General features: G+C 49.2%; 1 protein-coding gene across 1 annotated transcript in view; it reads left to right on the top strand.

Moving 5' to 3' along the window:
• Positions 1 to 7,107: 7,107 nt before the first annotated feature.
• The window catches only part of svila (supervillin a), a gene marked incomplete at its 5' end in the record, with an annotated part of 61,833 nt that continues 46,852 nt past the window's right edge, over positions 7,108 to 22,088 (top strand). Inside the window, 3 exons of the mRNA XM_080020097.1 lie at positions 7,108 to 7,251; positions 8,087 to 8,115; positions 12,936 to 13,120. Coding sequence (XP_079876223.1) covers positions 7,108 to 7,251; positions 8,087 to 8,115; positions 12,936 to 13,120 — 358 coding nt within the window. The remainder of the gene's footprint in view (positions 7,252 to 8,086; positions 8,116 to 12,935; positions 13,121 to 22,088) is intronic.

Below are 22,088 nucleotides of genomic sequence, written 5' to 3'. Positions count from 1 at the left end.
TTTGTGTTGTGTTCCTTCTTGGCATTATAGTTCAATATTTTATTAGACAAGACATTATAAAGTGGTGGGGGTGGAGCCCTGAAAATGAGACAACTTAGAGATGTGGGTTAACAAACTGAACCCTGGTTTTCTTGAGTTGGGTGTAACACTTGTCTCGAGGTCGCCCATAAAAAAGGCTTGACATGCTTCTTGTTTGATGAAACGATATACCACAGCGCGACAAGTCATTCCTCTGCATTGACATCACTGTTTATTAACTGGGATTCTTCATAGCCCGTTTTCTCAACTCACCTCTGTTTTTTTTGCCGTTCAGTTAGCCATGGATGCAGAATCCGAGGGTCCGACGTCATTCTACCATTGCTGGCAACCCCAAAGGCCTCCTTGGGGCACATGTGTTTCTTATGTATCAAAATGCCGAACAGAATTGCCATCAAACCGCTCTCGACGGGCCGGGGAAGCAGTGCACCTCGGCTGTCCAGCGCCTGTTTCTATTTAAAAGGATATATATATATATATATATATATATATATATATATATATAAAAAACACCAGCCTTGTTTTTTTTAGATCAGCAAGTAAGCTCAAAATAACAACGTGGATCTGGTGATAAGCCATGCAAGAGTTGGATAGCTAGTTGGGTTCAATTAAGGGTCATTAGATTAGACTCCATGTATTTTTTTAAACATTACATGAACCTCTTATCTCAGACTTTGACACAAACAGATGGAACACATTGTAGGGAGTAAAACTGATTAAAAGCCAATATTGGAAAATATTGACATTATTAGGTGGAATAAACATCTGAAGTAAGAGGCGAACCCAAGGGATCAAAATTAAAAACCCTGAAATTCATAAACATATCTCAGGTTTCACCTTGGTTCATTAGGTGCTGTACGGTAACTGATAGGACGCTAATCGAGACGCTAGAAGTTGTTTTAATATAAAAGTCTCCGATCTGTCTGACTTTGTCCATTTGTACGTTACACACACTCCATCGTTTGCATTTATGGTATGCATAATTTCAGATAGTTTACATCATTTTCATATCATTGTTTTTTTAACTTTTTTATTATGCGGTTACAGTTATTTGGCTGCGCTGTCGCGAAGTAAACAAAGGGTCTCTCACGTCCGACGGATATATGTGCGGCAGGGTCTCAAAAGTTAGGGACTACATTAACAAGCCGCCGTAACGCATAACTCAGAGTAAAACAATAAACATGTCCCGCCGAACAACCTGCACAAAGGGGACACTTCGCCTCCGTTTTCCATTTGGCTCGTTTTTTCGCGCACGCTCGTCAACCATTCTGACGGCGGCCACACTACAAGCGGGATCTCATTTGTTTGCTGCCGGCCTGTTTCCCGTGGCAACGCGCCTTGAAACTCGTCGCAGTGGAGGCTATGCAAAAAGGGGTCGGGTGGTTGTCCGAGTGAATGGGGTCAAAGGGCAGAGGTGTATGGATGCGCAAAACGAGAACATAAAAACCTGCGTCCCGTTGCAGAGGGACGAGCCGCCTCTTTCGCCGCGGGATTTGATGGTGAGAGAGAGCGAGGAGAGAGAGAGAGAGAGGGAGACATTTGTTCACCGCTCCAGTGTTTTGCATTTTTTCACAAGTCAATAAAGCAGTGGCGTCAGAGAGGCAGGCTGTAACCCTGGCGAAGTTGCATGTTTATTCGAGCCGGTCGTAATGGGCGGCGGTTTCTCTGCGGACTATTAACTCCTCCATTAGGGCAGACGGAAAAATTGGATTGTCCACCGGGCTCCGATTGACCCCATCAGTCACTGCGGGAAAAAAAGACGCGCCGGGTTCCCGCGTGGCCGTGCGTACGTGCGCTACGGTACGTGGGTTCGGGAGGCGTCGCACATCTATAGCACAGCGCGTCCAGGGCACATCTGCTTGACTGGGGGCGAACGACAAAACGTCCTTCATCCCCTTGTGTCCGTATCAATTTTTTACCGCTACGTTTGCGCCGTAGAGGGGTTCCACGCACGGCGGATGGGTCGCGCTAATAAATCAGGCGCTGGATCGTGGCTCTGTCTTCCAACCTTTTAATGATTTTTTAAACGCTTTATTCATCCCGTCACACTTTAAAACCAACCCCAGCCCAACTTGTGCGATCTAATCAACCAATCAGAAGAGAGGAGGAGACATTTTCAGATCGGAATATGTGACGAGACAGCACTTTATTTATCCCAGAGTGAATGACGCGCGATCGTGCCATTTGACTTTCCTGATTTTCTGTATGTGCTCTCACTTCTGTACTGACAGAGCTGAGATGGACAGACAGATAGATGGATAGGTAGACAGAGAGAGGGACAGATAGATAGACAGAACAGACAGCTTTTTCGGTGTCCTGTCCCTTTAAGAGGGAGCACGCCGCAGGGCAGTTGGCGAAGGAGAAGTGTGTGTGTGAGAGAGGGAGAGAGAGAGAGAGGCAGGGAAGGAGGGAGAGTGAGTGAGTGAGTGAATGAGTGTGTGTGTGACAGTCAGGGTGCGTGCGTGATCGCAGGACGTTTACTTTTTTTTTTCTTTTTGTTTTTGTTTTTTTTGCTGTTTCCACCGCATCGCTCCGCGGCGCCACCGGGACACCTCGGGTGAGTTTCCTCGGAGATCGACTGGCTCCGCGAACTTTCTCCAAACTCGATCCGTTTTCGCAGCCAAACACTCCAAGCGTGCGCGCTGCGCCCTGTGCGGATCGGCACGAACGTGACTTACAGGGACGTTTTTTTTGTTTGTTTGTTTGTTTGTTTTAGACAGTCTTCTACGATGTGGGTGGAATTCATCCGCGCATCATTTCGGTGGGGGGGTTGCTCCACTTTGCGTTCGTATCCGACGATTTTAATCGCGATGATTGAGGATGCAAGCGGACCCTGGAGAGCAGCCCCCTTAAGGGCTGAGCAATAAGTTTGTGATTTTAATACGCGTTCGGCGAACAGCGAGACCGCGCACCTGACAGGTGCTCTGCGGGGAAGCGTTCGCACAGCACCGCGACCCCTTCTCACGACGCCCGCGTGTTGCCCCGGACGCGAAAAACGACGAGTGAAAAATCAAAATACCACCTTGGCATTTCTACTCGAGTTTAGAAGTGTGTTAGTACTTGCTTCTTAAATGTGCTTGAAGTATAAAAAGTGAAATCGCCCGCCGTGAGCGGTGCCCTGGTTTTACAGAGCGCTGTTAGAATAAACACCCGTAATGAAGTGCTGCTGCTGCTTGTTCTGCAGATGAGTGCTCATGCATATCCTGATTTTAAAATCTCATGTTCATTTAGAAATGTGTACGACTTTGAATTGGGAAAAAGAGTGAAGGCTGAAAGTCAAGTCTTCTTAACTGAATATACTCTGAGAAAGTGCCTTGGGTACAGTAACTATAAGTACTTGTACTGTCGAACAAATAGTATAAGGGTAAGAACAAAGCATTCGTCAAATGCTGGGTTTGGACAAACTCTGACTCAACGGAGTGACATATTGTCGTGGGCCGGTCCCTAAATGAGCAGCCCTCATACTGTACCTGTACAGCATCTTGAGTTACTCTTTGCATGTCATCCAATACCGTTCTGCAGCGGGGAGGCTGCAGCATGGCACCCATGCCTTTCCTATTACCACACTCATGCACAGTGCTGGAAGAGCTACGCAACATGCCTTTTTACTTTAGTGAAAGTACAAATAACAACATTATTCTAGTCAACGTGAAAGTACCATGTTGACATTTCTAGCTGAGCAAAAGTGTGTATATCCTCTTAAAATGTACTTATATTATGGAAAAAAAAATAAAAAATACTCGTCATTTCCAGTGCCCGGATATAACAAAGCCTATCTGACATGAAGTGCCGACTGTACTTTTCCCCCTTTCCTGTAGATGAACGCTCAGCATCAGCAAAGAACAGTGACAAAGCAGTACTTTACTTCCCACCGCTGCCTTTGCATGCATGCTTGCTGCTTTTGCATCTAATGTGGTTCTGGATTCACCACTGCAGGGTCTGTCACGCCATTTTTGGATATCGAGTCGATTAGTTGACAGGTCTTTCGCGGCCGGTTGAGTCAAGCCTACAGGATGACCTTTCTGTGTCCTGTCCAGCGATATCAAACAGGTGAAGGGAATGGTCAAAACTGGGATCTCTCTCTCCCTCTCTCTCTCCCTCTCTCTTCTCATTTAGCAGGCATCGTAATGCAAATCTTCTGCCAAAACAAATGGCCCATCGACAATTAGGAAAGCTACTTGCAATGAAAGCGACTATGCACTCTGTCCTCTGTTTTTTTTTCTCGTACTTGGAAGTGCTCAGGGAGCCCATTAGTGCCTACCCCCCCAACCGTTCAGATGGAATGACAAAATATTGATTTAAGTCATTTACTTGTTTTTTTTTTGTTTTTTTTTTAACTGGTCGTTCTCCCAGGAGCTTTTACGGTACATGGTCGACCTGAAATCCTTACGGAAATGACCCGCCGTACACCGTTCCTCTTGGCTTCCACGGGGTGGACCAAACATTTATATCTCTGCTTAATCTGTTATTTCTTCTTGCCAACAATAGCTGTGCTCCTGCTAACATCGCCAAGAGGCTTCCTGTGTATCTCGTCCGCGCAGATGTGGATGTGCTCGAATTGAGTTGTGCCGGCGACGTCCACATCTGTCGTTTCAAACCCAAATTGAGAAATCCAGCACAGGTATGTCTGAAACTTGTGAGAATCATTTCCAATTGTGGAATGGCAGTCTGTCATGCCATTCATGTGGAATTGGCGTTATGTGTCCTGATTTCTACCATCTTCTGACACATGGCCCTTTGTAATTAGTTTCGCCATAAAACATGGCCTTTTTTTTGCGCCATTTCTTTTACCTTCTCGTATTACCCGTGCATTTGCACATTTGCAGATTTCCCCAACCTCCGCCCACTACGGTGTGATTTCCCCCCCCCCCCCTCCGTATTAAGTTTCTCCAGAGGTCCCCAACTTCTCTGCCTCAGTGTGAGAAACTGCCAGCAGAAGTTAGTTACGTAAGCCCTGTTGGGCGTTACATCATTGTTTCGGGGGCCCTGTCCTGGAGAGCCGGCGTGGCCGGGGCCTCGGACAGGTCCGCCGGGCCCGTTGCCTCCCACGGACGCCCCCCTTGTCAGAGGGGAGGCTGACGGCTATTGGAAGCAGATGCTCAGAGCTTCTCCCCAGCTGGGACGCATGAGTCAGGTTGTTGTGAAATGCGGGGAGACGGGGCTCCACCTGTGTCATATGAAGAAAGCTGGACAGAGGAGTTACTGCGTCCTGTGTGTGGCTTTCATATCCATTTGTTTTTCTGTGTCTAGCTAGAGACGTGTGGACGTACGAGTCGGGCTGTTTTGTTTGCTCTGGATGTGAAAGCCGGGGGAAAAAGGCGACTGGTTTATAGGTCTGTGTAACTGCAAACAAGACCAGCTCATTTGTTCTCCGACTGTATAAAATTCTCTCTAAAATCTTCTGTAACTATGTATGAAAACATACAGCGGGCCAGAAGTGATCTTTGCCGAAAACATTTTTGTATGACCAAACATAAAATCTCTAAAAAGGGAAATCGTGCCCGGATTACTCATTCCGCAGCTTGCCACTGGTTTCCACTCATGTCACCGTGATTGGCACCCGGAGTCTGGTGTTTCCGCAGATCTGCCCTGGAGATCCTGAGCAAAGAGGGGTGAGAGGACACTTGAATGTGTCAGATTTGTTGGGCTGGCCAGTTCGGCCAAAGCTGTGGACTTTGAAACGGCTTTGTGGCGACGCGGGCCCAAGCCCATATTTCGTTCCAGATCGCTGCTTTGTGCAAACAAGCCTGTGTAATGCGGTCGGATAACCCCCCCCCCCCTCCCCTCTCATCTCCATGTGGCCATATTTAAAACTCTCATATTATAAACTCTCATCTCCTTTTGAGATTTGGTTTTGCAATAAGCCCTTGGTCTGGTAGGGCCCAGCCCAGTTCTGGTCAGGACTTTGTTGCAAATGAGGCAACAGTGGACTGTATCCCCTTGCGTATCTACAATCACAGATTTGTTTGTCGTGCGGTTAAACAACTGAAGATCAGGCTTTTTAGGGTGCGCATGGGCCAATCTAGGTCACGGGGACAATGCGACAATGCCGGAGTATTGTCCATTAATTGACGTGTCATGTGGTCTGGAATTTTGCGGCGCTGGTAGTCGAAAGTTCTGCATCATCGAAGGATAAATGCATATTTGTTGCACAGGCGGATCATCCCGGGGAAGCGAAGTTTTTGATTTCCACAAACCAGGACCAAGACGCCCAGTCACCGAGACAAGCGAGGTGCGCTGTATACATCCGCGAGCAACCCGACACCGCAGGTAAACACGTTAGTGAACACTTAAGCAAGCAGAACGTTACAGTGCAAGCTCTTAAATAATCACGACTTTGCTATTTTTAACAATTATATCTCCGAGCGTGTTCATGAATCTCGTTTTAATGTGACGGTTTTAAATGGGCCGTTGGGCGAAGCTTGCTCTACGCCTATTTTGACGATTGCGGGACCGTCACTCTGGTCCGGATGCGGGGAAGTTCGACCGCTGAAGCTGAACGCTCCGCCGCAGCTAACGTCTTGTAAGTACTGTTGTTTGGATGCGCAGCTCTTGAAAGGAAGGAAACGGGGGGGAGATCGCTCGCATCGACGATCCCAGTAGAATGACAGGATGTATTGGTCATAGGTGGTCATCTTATCCGCGCCTTTGTTTACACACACACACACATGCACACATACACACACACACTCCGTATCCTCAGGTCGGCTGGGCTTGGCCTGCCCTCTTGGAGACCTCGTCTTGTTTCATGTCCAGAAGTTTGTCGGTGACATCATGCACATCTTTTAACGTGAATCAACAACAGACCCTAACGCAGCCCCAAACTTTACTCCGGTTGCCACGGCAACGGTTACATGGCGTGCGTTTTATGAATGTACGTGTGTGGACGCCGCCTGCATGCATGCAGGAGGCGGAGGGCTCTTGTGTTAGTTCAGCGGGCCCGCTCCCTCCACATGCTCTTTCAATTACCGTGTCCTCTGGAGCCTGACAGCTTCTACGAAGGGCAAACATACAGTATACGCCCATCGGTAGTCCGAGCGCCAGGACCTTTTCGCCTCCGCCGGCGTGTGCATGAGGGGTTCCCTGGGCCACCTGGAAACCCCTCCCCATCTGATGTCGCGCAGCATGTCTGACCGGCCTCAGCCGCGCCTTTCTATGTCTCCTCCACGGCTCGCTAGTTTGTTCCAAGTTCGAGACTTCGACACAGTCGCCAAGGTATTACCCCTATTGTGACATTCTTGGTGCTGGCCCGGACGGCCCCACCTCCTCGCCTCCCCCAGGCGCCTGGCCTTTAAGGGGGAGAGTACCAGGCTCTGAGGCCCCGTAGGGTTGTACCGGTAGAACCCTCTATTTCATTCCCTGCTCTGCTCCGTTGTTCTTTAACCCTTTTTTCATCATTCTCTCATTTACCGGCGATCCCAGCTTTTTCAACCGATCGGCATGTAGTTTAGATGCGGGGTGAGCGACATGCTCTGGCGTGCTGTTCCTTTTTTGTAGTTGTGCTCATTGGCCCGTCTAGCGAGCACTCTGTTAACCCGGAAACCTCTGCATCGTGTAGCTCCACGGATATGTTTTGGATCTTTTCTCCTCCTCAGCCCTCCCAGGTTAGCTGTGACTCTCCTCTGACTCACTGAGACAGATCACACACCTACGTACATCCAAGGAAAATAAATCTCCCCCCTAAAAGTCCACCCACCTCGATTTCCCCGTAAACGAAGAGCGGCGCGTTTTTGTGTGTGTGATCACATTGGTTTCATGACATGTAACCATCAAGTCGAGACTTGGCTTCATACATCGTGCAGCCTTCCATATGTGGGTAAAAGAAAGACTCGTGTGTCATAGTTGGCTCCCGATGAAGGATGGGGACCGCTGGCAGGGGCTGCGGACCTTCCAGTCAGTCGTGTTTCGCTCACAGCAGTGGCCGCAGACCTCAGTCGAAAGGGCAAATAATATTTAACGCCTGTTGTAATCTTTCTCCGGGACCAGATAAGTCCGGCCCGCTGGAAAGTATTCGAATAACAGTTGTGTCCAATTTGTGTCCGATTTCTAGACCCGCGCTATCGGAGCGGTCCTGATAAGGTGGAGCCGAACAAACCAAGAATGCCCTGCGAAAACACCCCTCCCCTCCGTCTGATCTCGACCCGACCCACACGCAAGACCCCTGATGCAGCCGCGCGACGTCACTCTGTGTGGTTTTGTGCGTGGCCTCCTCCTCAACTCCCTAAAGGGGCTGCTTATGAGATGGCAGCGGGCGACGTCCTGTCCTCGCCTCATCTTTCTTATCGGAAGCCTGTTAGCAATGAGGGGGTCGGGGGGGGGGGGGGGGGACACATCACCACCTCCCCTGAGGATTGACTCGGCAACCGCTTTGGGTGACACGCGCATTCGCTGCACCTGGCGCCGCTCATCAATGTCCCCGTTCTGGACTTCCTCGTCCTCACCGCTCGCCATTTATAGTCAGGCATTCACTCTGGATGGTGTGTGTGTGTGTGTGTGTGTGTGTGTGTGTGTGTGTGTGTGTGTGTGTGTGTGTGTGTGTGTGTGTGTGTGTGTGTGTGTGTGTGTGTGTGTGTGTGTGTGTGTGTGTGTGTGTGTGTGTGTGTGTGTGTGTGTGTGTGCACGCTCCTGCCTGCGTACCTTCCAGCTGAACCTGAACTCGGAGAAGTTTCGTCATGGCTAGGATCCTGATATTTGGGATACTACACATCATGACGTCTAGTTGTCAAAATCTCCTCCTTTCGTGTCTTCATTTCATTTCGTGTCATCATTTCGATATATAATACCGTACGTGGCGGCCACGATTGGTTCTCCCGCTTGCATGTTTTCATGGATCCCAATCAAATTAGTGTTTACAATTTAAAATAAATTAATTTGGCTCTGCAGACTCACTTGAAGCCCTGTTTCATAAGGTTCCGTAGTATTGTTTTCAGAAAGCCCCAAAAAGCTCTGTAAATTAATTAATTCCAGTCTCTGCCTTGAATATCCTGTTTAGTCTTGCAATATTCATTGCGGTTATAGCTGCCCTTCAGTACAGCCGGCATTGTAAATATTGGCCCGAAGTCAGATGTAGAACGCACAATTGCCTCTCAGTCTACTTAACCTCTTTGACCTGGCAAGAAAAGCTTTCAGGCAGATTTATGTTGCGCTCCCCCGGTTACATCCGTGCGGGGAATATTGTTTCTTCCGTGTCCAGGCCGGTGCCGTTGTTCACCCGCTCTGCCGTCCCTCTGTTTGGCTCGTGGTGACGGTTTGGACGGCACACGAGAGGGATTCTTCCCCTCTCGTCCATGGCAGCTGACTCACCCCGCCCCTCCCCCTTCGTCGGGGGCTCATTAGAGCCGGCGTCAGTTGACGTATCTTTTCATCCCCGTCGCAAAGTCTTAGCCGCGGCGGACTGACTCCAGGTGTCTCCTCGTCGGAGGGGGGATGCGACGCTGGCCGGCTTCCAGGTGACTTGCACCCGGATCACCCTGATAAACGGCCTCGGGGCCAACGCCGAAGTCGTCTCCGAGCCCGCCCCCGGGGTTTTTTTGTGGCCATGTGGTCGCTGGTGAACCGGCGGTCGGAACCGGTCTCCTCACGTGACCCCTCCCGGCGGTCTCGCTCGCTTTCTGTCTTTCTCTCGGTCACCCCCACCGCTGCCTCTCTCCCTTCCCGGCTGTCCGGGTCTTCACCCGCGCTGTGGTACCGGATGTCTCGCTGCGGTTGACCCCCGGCGAAGGACTTCCACCGTCACCACGAGAAAAGCCTCCCACACAACAAGAGGGGCCGCTGCAGGATGAAAGGTACCGATCGCCGTCTTCCTCCTCTCGACCGCCATCTAATCTTCGGACGGGGCCATCTCCTTCCGTTTCGCCTCCGTCCTGCCGTCCGATTAGGACGCGTCCTCCGGCTAATGCGCCCTGAAAGCTTGTTTATCTGCCGTGGCGGGCAGGCTTGGTCTGGGGGGACGTCTGGTTAATGCAACAGAGATTGTACCGCCGCTGAGTAGACATGTGGGTCAGAGCGGCATATAGGGAGTCGGCGGTACGGAGTCTCGATCTCCCATTAGTCTTAAAGTATGATATGAAATGCGGCTGAGTCTTCAGTCTTTGTTGCGTAGAAATGAGCGCTGGATGAAGCTCTTATCGGCTAAGAAGCTGTGTGTGGCCGTAGATATCTGCTTCATTAGTGGCGAGCTGAGTAGCGTTTTTTTTTTTTTTTTTTTTTTTTTTTTTTTTTAAATCAGAATTGCTTGGGTTTCTGTGGCAGTTTACGAGCGGACGCCTCCACCAACTTCTCTTCCACGGCTCTTGGCTGTTGAGGGGGTAAGTTCTCCTTAAGACAAGGTTAAGGTCAAACGCGCGGCACGAAAACCCGTTTTTTGCGGGTCACTTCTGCCTTTCTCCACATTTTCCCAACAGCGTTGCATTCCGCTCAAATCTGGCCCCGGAAAATCTCACGCTCGCCGCTCCCTCTGAATAAGCGGGGCCCCGGCGGCAGCGTGTCCCGTCCCGTCAGAATAGAACAGCGGGTGCCGCCGCGTCAACCTTTTGAACGACCACCTAGGAGTCCTCTCTCTCTCTCTCTCGTTCGAGTTTTCTTTGCGCGCCGGACCTCACAGAACGCCGACCCCTTCCGAGGAGCCGGAAAGCAGAGGAGAGGGGACGCATTTTGAAGAGAGCAAATTTTTCCAGTTGGTCCGCATCCTGGGCCGTTGTTGTGGTGGGTCTGCAGCTGTTTATGGGGGGAAAAAACAAGAGGCGCTGCTCTAAAGCGCCTCAGTTTTTCCTCAGTTGTGCTGACGGTACAATGTGGTCGGGCCGTGCCAGCGATCAGCAGCCAGCCCTTCCCTAACAAGAACTAAATTGAAGTCACATTCGCTGCCACATTTCGTTGTTGGCCGCGAAAGCGCTAATGTTTTCCTGCTGTTAATTGTCCTTTGAAACGGCTCAAACCCTTGATTTTTTTTTTTTGTTTTGTTTTTTAAAGCTTAACCTTCCGGCAGAGCAAACTTAATTTGCCTGTCTCTGTCTGCCTGCACTAATGATTTTAATTCCAGGCCATGTGCCTGAGCTGCATTCTTTTGCCGGACGATTAAATTAAGTTAAAACTGTTGACGTTAGTGATTTAGCGGGGAAAAATATAAAAAATGGAAAGAAAATTGGAGTTATCGGAGTAGTTGGGATATCAGAGTTGGAGATGCAATGCGATGGGGCAGACTATTGCTGTTTACACTCATCGCCACTAGGGGGTGCCGTTTGACTTTGGACATGCTGCAGAACCAAAGGTGAGTCTGATGTCTGTGTCCCGCTCAGATTAAGAGCTTTACATTCAGACAGTTCAGTTGAAGTCCAGACCATATAACCAAGCGACACTTTTCCATCATGCAACCGTAGTGTAAAATATCAACATTACAATCCTGCCGTTTGCCACTTCTTACATCCCCTGTCCGTCCCAGCAGCCTCTGCTCTGACCAACATGTTGCTCTGGTCAGTGGCCGCCTCAGTCATCTCTTTATCTCGGTGTCCTTCTGTGCGTCTCCCTTCCTTTTCTCCCCCATCCGGCTCATGTTCTTCACAGGGATTAATTGTGTAAACATCACTGATAGTGACGGACAGTTTGGATAGTGTAGCGTGGTGCGTTGTGCAAACCGCAAATGCAATAAATTGTTATTATTATTTTTTGTTTCTCCAGCTTTCTTGCCTCACCCCGACTTCGCCAAAGTTAACATGGGGCGTCAATCTGGAAACCTGATTTCCCTCCAGGAAAAAAAGCCCCGCCTCGGCGACATCTCCGGAGCATTTCGAAGAGCGCTCATATTATCTGTGTAATAGGTGATGAGCTGTCTGGCTGTTGGATCTCAGCGGGTCGGCTTTCAAAGCCCCCGCGCCGCGCCCCCCGCTCTGCCGTGAGTCGCTGGCACGCTCCGTTGACCTGGATCCCCGTGCATACATTGCCCCCACCTCACTGAATCAGCTGCCAGATATAACCAGGACATCGACAGCTACTGCTTCGCCGGATCACATTACCCCTGGCACACGGGCACACGTCTCAACACCGAGCTCGCCCCCGCCCCGCTTCCCCCATTCCACGCTGTTCTTCCCTCCGGCCTGGCCGGGCCTGTAGTTTCGCCGTCGCGATGGTGGTGACTAAGAAAAGCCGGTTCGCTGTGGCGTGGCGTGGCAGGCCGGGGGTCCACTTCGCCCGTCTCCACCTCTGCGCCCCCTCCGAAGGACGCCCTAGATTTGTCTCTATAAAGGTGCGTCACCGGAAAGCGGTGGAGTGTTACCGTTTGCGGAATACACCCGGACCCGAGCCCCGGGGTTTCCGCGCGGTCGGGAACACTCCGCTGAACTGTATGTACGTCGATGACTTGTTTGCGGGCGGTCGCTATTTGTCCACTGGAGGGATTGTTGGCCCCGACAGCTGATTTAATCCCTATGAATTTCGGCCATCTATTTCTGGGAGGTTTGAGTGCTATCAGAACCTCTGTGTGCAGGGCCTTATAAGGGTTTTGCCCCCCCCCCCCCGTTATCTATCTGCCGCTTTTTCCCGCAAGTATTACCTTTGCTTTTTTTTTTTCCGAGAGCGAAGCCAGAGGCGACGTGATGAGGATTTCGAGGGGAGCGCGCACGTATCATCCGATTTGCTCTTATAAGTAGGTAATGCCACTCGCCTGTTTGATATTCGCCCCCCCCGTGTGACCTCTCCTCCTGCCTTTTGTCATTTGATTTGACTGACCAGATATACTGGGAAAGCACCCGGTCTAAATTGGGCAGCGTCCCACTCCTCCCCAGTCCATGCCTGCTGCAGACCCAGCCACTGCACATGCTGTCCTGGGGGGTGGGGGAGAAAAGATGGGCGGGGTGGGGGATCGGTTGCGCTTGTGGACATGTCACTTGTGCTCCATGTCCCAGTAGTCCCTGTCCTACCAGCCCTGCAAAGCTCTCCCCCTACACCCACACACACACACACACACACCCCCGAGAGCCCGGGAGGAAGCAGACCCCTTCCTCAGAGTCCCCCCCCCCCCCAAGACCTGAACCCTTAAATCCATCGGCTTTTCCGCGCTGGCTGAGAAGTGACTGTATACTCTTAAGAGGTAGGTCGGTCTGACGTTTCCTAATTGATTTTAAAGGTTTCTCGCCGGGTTCACTGAAACCTAGAATTAGTATCCATCCGATGCTTTTCTCCAACATTCGTCATTGACAGTCTATTGGACTCGGGGGGGGGGGTCCTTTGGACCCGTCGGCTGCTTTAAAGGCAGATTCCGCTGCTGTAGCGTTTTTTTTTTTTTGTTTTTTTTTTTTAAGGGAGTTGGCCAACGACAGCTAATATCCCTACTCAAGAGGCGTTTCATTTCTGTTCTCTCTCTAAGTGGTCAATTTTGAATTTTATTTGCCTTGCTTTGTGAAATTGCTGTTGTGGTTGAATTTTACCGATGACTTCGTCTTCAGTCGTCCTCGGTAAGGCTACTTTGTTCACGTGTGGGTTTAATAAAACTTTTTAAAGTTGAAATCGTCGTCTAATTGAAATGTGGTGAGCTGCAGTAGGTCATTCTGGAGTGAATGAGACACAGTTGGTTATTTTACTGCACCTGTTCTTACTCTTTCAGAATGCAGACAGAAATAGAACTTTTTTTTTTTTAACCTGTGCTGGCAGCATGCTTGGCATACAACACACGGTATTTGTATTGTTGAGACTGCAACAGATCACTTTTCAATTTTGGGCATATCGGACGAATATTTATTTCTCTTTTTGATTTTAATTTTTTTTATTTTTGTGTTCTCCTTACCCTGTTCTAAATGATTGAGATATGGCTTGTATGTAGGTTTGTATTCGCTGGTTCATCTGCCTTTGTGCTGATGAGGCTGGGAGTTCAGTGAGTTACTCTACAGCTTTGACGGCTTTGGACGGAGTTAATTTGCACGTGGAGTTCAAATTCTCAACCTGCGATGCCACTCTTTATTAATCATCAAGAACTGCTTGCAATAACTCTGTCCTGTCGGATGACAAGAGCACAGCTTTTTTTTTTTTTTTTTTTTTTTTTTTGTTATTCGTGACCACCACCAATCCCCCACTTTGTAGAATGATCTTAACGACAGTATGTACTTGGAAAAACACAAACATGGAAACATCGGACAACAACATGTCTTTGACGGACATGGTTAATTAAGTGGACGAAAATTGGAACAGCAATTACCGCACGTGGCCTCTTCATGTGATGCTGTGCGTGCGTGCGTGCGTGCGTGCGTGCGTGCGTGCGTGCGTGTGCGTGTGTGTGTGTTCTGAGCTAATATGAGTGGTATTAAAACTGCAGGACGGTCGTGAAGGCAGCGGCGTCACTGCAAGATCGCAGCCTGCCGCCACATCCCCACCCACACAGCTCACACCCCACCCGTCCTGAAAACCCTGGGCCTATTGTGTGGTGTATGTACTGAGCACCTCTTAACAGGGCTACACACTCAAACAAACGCAAACACACTTTAATGCACACGCGAACGTCCCCGGCAGGAAGCAGAAGTATTGTGCCGCTGTGTCCTCTGTCCCGCAGCCGCATGATATCTGCGCCGATCCCAAAATAAAAATACTGGAAGAATCGCGAAGCCGGCTTGTGGTGCCGAAGTCCCAAACCGAACGCTCATTTTGGTAGATGTTCCATTTTCGTATCACAATCCCGACAGCCCAATTCTTTGTGCGTGTGTGATTGTCTAATGAGGCGAAACATTTAAAATTGTTGCCATCATCCGATTACTATTGCACTGATGACACGGACCTGCGTGTATGTGCTCACACACACACACACACACACACACACACACACACACACACAGGCATCTCCCTTCTGCATCATTTAATCATGAGAGCACCCCCCCAGCGAAGTGTTTATTTTTAGGGGCTGCTCCAGAAATACATTAACCCCAGTTCAGAGTTTCTTAATTGGCTGAGGCCTGATCTAATTTCCGGCTTGCGCTGGGTAACGCCGAGCCCGGTGTCGTCATGCCGTTCTACTTTTACACACAAGCGCCGACTCCCGACGGTTGCTTGGGCTGTGTCACCGTTGCTTATCAGCTGTTTGTCCGAGCGCCAAAACCGTTGTGGGAATTACCGCGGCCTCGCTGGGCTGGGCCTGGGGGCGTCCTGTCTCTGTGCCCCCGTGGGGATTGTTTTCACTTGTGACCATGTGTTCGTGTGTTTGCATTCATGTCGGCGGTACTTAAGCCCAACGACGATTTTTTTTGTAAGGTCGAGAACCAATTTGCTCCGTTTCGGTCGACTGAGCCGAATGCGAGGGAGGTTGACGTTATTGTCGGACTGTAAATGTTTCTCCTTACATGTCACACCGTTCATCGAGACACAGTGAGAGATGCCACTGCAGCCCCACATCACGACACGACCACATTTCTCACAGCGATGCTCAAACCCCTAATTTAGCCGTGAACATCCCCTTGTCGCCGCCCGGGGTTTGTCCTTCTTGCCGGGCTGACAGACTGGGCGGGGCTGAGATTCCTCCCTTCCCAAACAACTGTTCCCTGTTTTGTTTACAATAAACTGTTTGGTCACCATGGACGGTCGGCCCTGTTCATCTCATTTAACCCGGAACTCCATGTCCCAATTCCCTTCGAGGTGTTTCATTGACTTCTGTTCACTTTAAAGAAATTGACTCGGGCGGAGCTAGATTTGCTCCCTCAGTTCTGCAGACTGAACCTGAGTCACTAAACAGCTGGGATATGAGATGAATGGGACATCTGACCTCTCATTTCCTGTTGGGCGTCTGTAACCGGGTGCCCATCCGTCTCCGGCCCTGCTGCTTTAGTCAGCTTCACCTAGACTCGACCTCTGCTTCACCTCGACGGCGCACTGTTAAAAATAAATTAATTAATTAATAATAATCTGTGATTCTGGATATTCCGTATTATCCCCGTCTTGACTCCCAAATCAAGGTTGAAATTGCGAACGCAGAAGAACTTTAAAGGTTAATAAAATGGAAGCGAGGCATGAGAGTTAAGAAGAGTAAAACAATAAAATAAAAGCTGTCATTCATAAAAAATGCAATATTTGAATTGCAATGCTCACAAAATCACAATACCCAAAAGAATCATATCGCATATCAAATTGACATCTAGATTTTATGGTGACATCCAATCAGAAGGTCCCTACAAAGTCCCGCCTACTAATGTCTGAAGTGTCTGTCAGGCCAGTGACCCTCTTCCAGCCTTGCCCCAAGGCTTTATGACCGAGACTTAGTGGTTTTGTGGAGCAGGGGTCTTATGTATGGATCTTCTTCTCCTTGGTGACACCTTTTCTTTATTTTTAACCCACCACTCCGGTCTCAAATCCACTTAATGGTTCATTGTGATGAGCTGCAAATAGCAGAAAATACTTTGAGCTGGGTTCTGTGCCCTTGGCGATGACCTCCGGCCCAAGCTGCTGCATGCGAAAACAGCAGCGCACTGCGGAGAGTACTTCTTTATTTGGTTTCCCGGCTTAAGAGCAAGAAAACCTCATGGGATCCAAGGTGTCTGCTGAGCGCAATGCATACAGTATATACATACCACATACCTGTTAGCGCTTATAAACCAATTGGTGAGAGAAGGAGCAGCGGTCCTCCAGGGGTGTTCTGCCAAAAAAGAGCAAAAACGATAAGAGCAATTTCATATTGAACGGGCTTTGGAACCCTCTTAAGAAATCGGTTTAGATGGAACGTTGCAGAAATTTTCATTTTTTAATTGTTTTTTATCTTGCGATCGCCAGATCTCCACCGCGTGTCAGAAGAGCACTTGAAGGGAGTAGACTAGGTGGAAGAAGAATTAGGGGAAAGACAGTGGGAAGGCCCAGTTAAACTAATGTGACAATAGAGACGCACCACTAGTTGTGTTGACAGCCTGTCGACAAGACTCGGTAGACGAAGAAGCATGCACGCGTGCACACACACATGAATAGGATATGATACTCTGAGGGAGTATCCATTGTGGTTGGGTTCCCTGAGTAAAAGGACATCGGTAGGTGGGACTGGGAGGATGGGGTGGGTGGCGTTGGGTTGAAAAATGGACCATTAAGGATGGTGTTAAACTGATGTTCATATAACACGTATGATCTCACCCTCCTTGGATACGAGCGAGTGTTTGCTTCGTGTTATTTCAGCGAGGGCCGATGGATCCATTATCGAGCTGATGGTTCGTTGAGTTCTCAGTTCTTTCCCTGGAACAAGGTGTCGTGCGCGTTGCCAAGCACTTCAGCTGCTTTTCTAACGAGACCAAGAGCCGTCTCTCCACCCAGTGGCTGTCCTCCCATTTTCTCCTAAATTCTGGACACTTCTCCGAAGGGAAATGAGAATTAGAGGCTTTGCGCTGGTGGCTCCATTCCTCTTTCGTGTTCCCATTTATTTAAAATGAGGGGGGGGGGGGGTAAACAAAGTGACATTTCTCGGGAAGATGTTCGTAGTTGGAAGAAATAACAGTTATTCCCTGGAAGATGGGATTGGTTTAAAGATTCTGGTGCTGAAACTGTCCTGACCAGATGTGCGCTCAGTCTCTCGTACTCTTTCTCGGTCCCGAACCCGTATGCTGTGTACAGAGTTTCATGCACACAATACTGCCATGCATTTAACTGAGAGTATTTAGGTGGCTTTATTTGAGTCCAATTTTATAAACTTTTCTAGGATGACAGCTTTATTATGTTCACTACAAGGAATGCAATAAGAATTGTGCACCACCATCTGATGATTTCTCCATTTGGGAGGCTGCCATTAAATGTCGGTTGATAATAAATTCAACACAGTAAATAACAATTAGTTGACTCTTCAGAAGATACTAAGTAACTAAGGTCCAAGTAGCGATGGAGAATAATGTTTGAATTTCTCTTAGTCTATTTGCTTTGCAATGGCCCGTCGAAACCTTTCTGTAATTCTCCACCTTGTTTGGGCCCCTTGCAGTGCCGCTTAGTCACAGGGATCCCTGAATACGCTTAGTTATGGGGGTCTCTCCTGGGAGTTTGAGGTTGGCGAGCAAGAAACAGGAGGAAATACAACTAATGGAATCAACATGATTGAATGACACCAGATATTACTTGCCTGGCCTTGTAAAGTCCTTTTTTAAGTGGCCAACGACATCTGAAAAGGGAATTGTTGAAAGTCCTTTCAATCCACCTCTTACTATTCAAAGGTCAAGAGCCACGTGCCAGAATCCATTGGCATCATGCTAAATTTCCATCATTGAATTACATCGCAAATGGAGTTTTACCTTTTGGGTTTTCCATCCTCTTACCCCCTTGTATGAATTTCTTCGCCTTTCATTCTCTTCACTGTCCCTCTGAATTTATGGCCAGGCGGCGCAGGCACGAGTTCTGTTATGTGTCTGCAGAGACAGCACGGCCAAGGGCGTTGGATCCCTCCGCCGCTCCATCACCGGGAAAGACGAATGTCCTTCCTGTGGGAGGCCATGAATCCATACGTTACTTCTGAGAGCACTGCGAAGGGACGCACGCTCCGCTAATGCCTTTCTCCCTTGCACTCCTCTTCCCCCTCGCTCTTCAAAATGACCATCAATTAAATTTTCTCTGCAGGACGTAGCATATGCAAAAATAAGTGCAGTTCTACACTTGTGGATCCTTGTTGATACACCTCTCTTTGGGTTAGAGGTCATCTTTAGGGTAGCGACGGGACTGTCTGGAAGTGTTTATATTGGAATGACCCTTCGGACTGCACAAGTGAAGTTGTCCAGGCTCGACAAAGCACTTGACTTTGAATGTTGCCTGAACCCGAACATCTGCGACCGGTGATTAGCGGAGAGGTGTGGCTCCGTGCCGCCGTGAAATTAAGCACGACTCCGCCGAGACGCATTTGCATTTTCAGTGTCGTTGGCCCTTAACCTCTTTGTTTATGGAGGATCTATTTGACATGTATGGACAAAGTACAACCATTCTCGATTCAATTCCCATCATTTATGTTTGATTGAACATAAGGGTGCAACCTCTATGTGCATTATTAACTTTAATCAATGAGGTCTTGGTGCATTGCAGTAGGCCGTCCTAGTTAGTCACCAGATTGACACCTTCAGATTTGAACCCCCTGGCGGCCCCCCCGCCCGACTCCCAGCCACCCAACCTTAAAGACCAGAGAGGAGTGTTGCCTCACCGCCGGGGCCTGCAGGTTCCTGCCGATCCCTCGTAGTGATGAGTCCTCGTCACTTTGTTAATGGGCGGGTAGAAGCGCCGGCTTTGTAGGCCTGACCTCATCCCCTCGTAGCAGGTGACTCATGGGAACAGACATTACCCGCGGCTCCCGACTGCTGCGCAGCCGCCCGACACCGACAGGTAGCGGTATGCGCCGCCGTGTTCACAAAGACATGAGAGCCGGGGTTGGTATGTGCGATTGGAATGGAATTAACAGCAGACCGTTTTTATCATATGTTATGAAGAGCCCATGGATTTAGTAACCTCACCATACCTACGATCGAAAAAAGCTGAAAGTGGAATTAACTTTTTTTTGTCCATTTTAGGCCACATCATAGTTACAACCAATAATAATTATAATAATAATTATACTGTAATACACGTCAACCTTGTGATTTATTGTATTGTATGTCATTGAACATTGGAACATAAATATTTGGGAAGATGCCTAAACCCAACAGATGGAAACGAATGGAAACATTGATTGTGGAATCTTAACAATTTTGCAAAATGATCACGATTGTCTCAAACAATTGCAATCAGGTGATTATGTCATAAGTTTGACGTTTTTTTTTTTTTTTGATGGACTCACACCCATACTTCAACATCTGGCTCAGAACACCCTCTGGTGAGGTTTTACTTTGGGGACGTGAGTGGATTGCGGCTTTTTAGACTATCATTCCAGGCTGTTGTTTGTCTCTCTCTGTGTGTGTGTGTGTGTGTGTGTGTGTGTGTGTGTGTGTGTGTGTGTGTGTGTGTGTGTGTGTGTGTGTGTGTGTGTGTGTGTGTGTGTGTGTGTGTGTGTGTGTGTGTGTGTGTGTGTGTGTGTGTGTGCGTGTGTGTGTGACCACTTCTTCCAGACCATAAATCCTCTCTCCCCACCCCGTGCACCCCAAATTGGCGGGTTTTGTGTGTGTGCGTGCAGTGTGAGTTCACACACTAGGCTAGATGAGCTCACCTCTGAAAAGTCTCCGAAATATGCCAACTATAAAACAAACACACACACACACCCCAGCCTGAATGCATCACACACACTCAACAAACCCGCTTTAAACTTGACAGTGAGCCTGCATAGACAAATCCAACCTGACATCTGCTTTGCTATGAAGTGTTGGAACTGTACTGGAGTTTTTTTGGAATATTGCTTGCTTCCACTCACATTTTTATGAAATTTCCTTTTTGATTTATTTGACCTGGCTTATGGTGTGTGTGTGTGTGTGTGTGTGTGTGTGTGTGTGTGTGTGTGTGTGTGTGTGTGTGTGTGTGTGTGTGTGTGTGTGTGTGTGTGTGTGTGTGTGTGTGTGTGTGTGTGTGTGTGTGTTGCAGCAGCGAGATAAGTTGGCAGCTACTGTTTGACACATCTGAAAAACATTATTCTGGATTCTGCAAATACCGATCGATAAAATAATAATCGCGTGTGTGTGTCCGAGAGCCTTTCTCCCGTGTCCGTTGCACGATTGCTGGAAAACCACATGACTCAGTGGCTCTGAACGGGCTAATTTACCTCAGACTTAGGGGGAATATCAATTTGCACGTCCTGTGGGCATACACACAGGCACACACACACACGTTTGGACCATCAGTGGGGTTGTATGTCCAGAATTGAGAGATTTTCACTGAACGAGTATATTTTCCCCCCGGTTCTCTCCGTCCATTCCAGGGATATGGATATAATGATGCTATTACTCACGCAAGTTATTGGGATTTCTAAATCTCTCTCTCTATCTCTATCTCTCTCCCCCTTCATTTGAGAGTGAAGAGGAATTTCTCATCAGTGCGACAGGGTCATTTTAACTTTCTTCCGACCCCCAGCCCCCTCCTTCCTCCCGTCCTCTCTCTCATTCTGTTTCTCCCCACCTTCCTTTCTGCCGCTCTGCGCCAGTTTCATTGGCATTGCACTCCCGTCCTCGCACCGAGGGATCGCAGCACACTCCCGGGACTTCCTGACTCTCTCTCTCGCTCTCTCTCTCTCTCTCTCTCGCCCTCATTCTCAGAACGCAGGAGGCTTTCTGCTCCGCTCTGCTCTGGGATGGGTTGTAGTGATGGGGCCTAATTTGCTTGTGCAGGCTAATGAGCTTAGCCCACGCTGAGCAGCTTGCGGCCCGGCAGGTTGCTCTGTGGCCAAGGGCTCGCAGGTCTGTGCCAGCGCAGAGGCAGACGGCAGACGGGCCACGGGAAACGAGAGGAGAGGAGGCAAAGCCGTGGACATATCGTTTTTTAATTTTATTTTTATTTTTTTAACCGGGACCCCCACCACCCCATCCTGCGACTCCACTTTCCACCACCACCACCACTGCTGCAGCTGCTGCATGGACTGGGATCCAACCTCTTGCTCTGTTTCCTCCTGTACTCTCCTCCTCCTCCTCTCCCTCTCCAATACTACCTGAGCCCTCCCCAGTCTCTCTCGCTCGCTCGCGCTCTCTCTTTCCCTCTCTGTCACTCTCTCTCTCTCTCTCTTTCTCTCTCTCTCTCTGCTTCTCCCCTTGTCCCGGGACACTGACAAACTGCTCTTGTAACTGCCTCTTCTCCCGGGCTGTCTCTTCCTTTGCTCCTTCTCCGCCGTCCTCTCGTAGCCAAAATGTACCGGAACCCGTGGATCTCGAATTATCTGAGCCATGTCAAGTTTTGCAGCCAAGGTAAGGGGAAGGGAGCCACAGGACGCAGGGAGGTGTCGTGGGGGTGGGTGGGAGGGGGCCGGGCGTGCAGCTTTTAAGAGGGGGCAGGTAAAAACGATGTGAGGCGGTGGGCTGCAAAGTGTAGACTTGGCTCGCTCTCGCTCTCGCTCTCGCTCTCGCTCTCGCGCTCGCTCTCGCTCTCTCTCTGCATGCCGGCCCCGTTTGCAGTCAGCCGTCCTTGCTCCTTACAGCTGTAGCCTCCAAGGACACACATATACACAC

This window comes from Zeus faber (assembly GCF_960531495.2).
Source record: "Zeus faber genome assembly, chromosome: 19".
NCBI lineage: Eukaryota > Metazoa > Chordata > Actinopteri > Zeiformes > Zeidae > Zeus > Zeus faber.
This window is presented reverse-complemented; position numbering and strand designations above follow the sequence as displayed.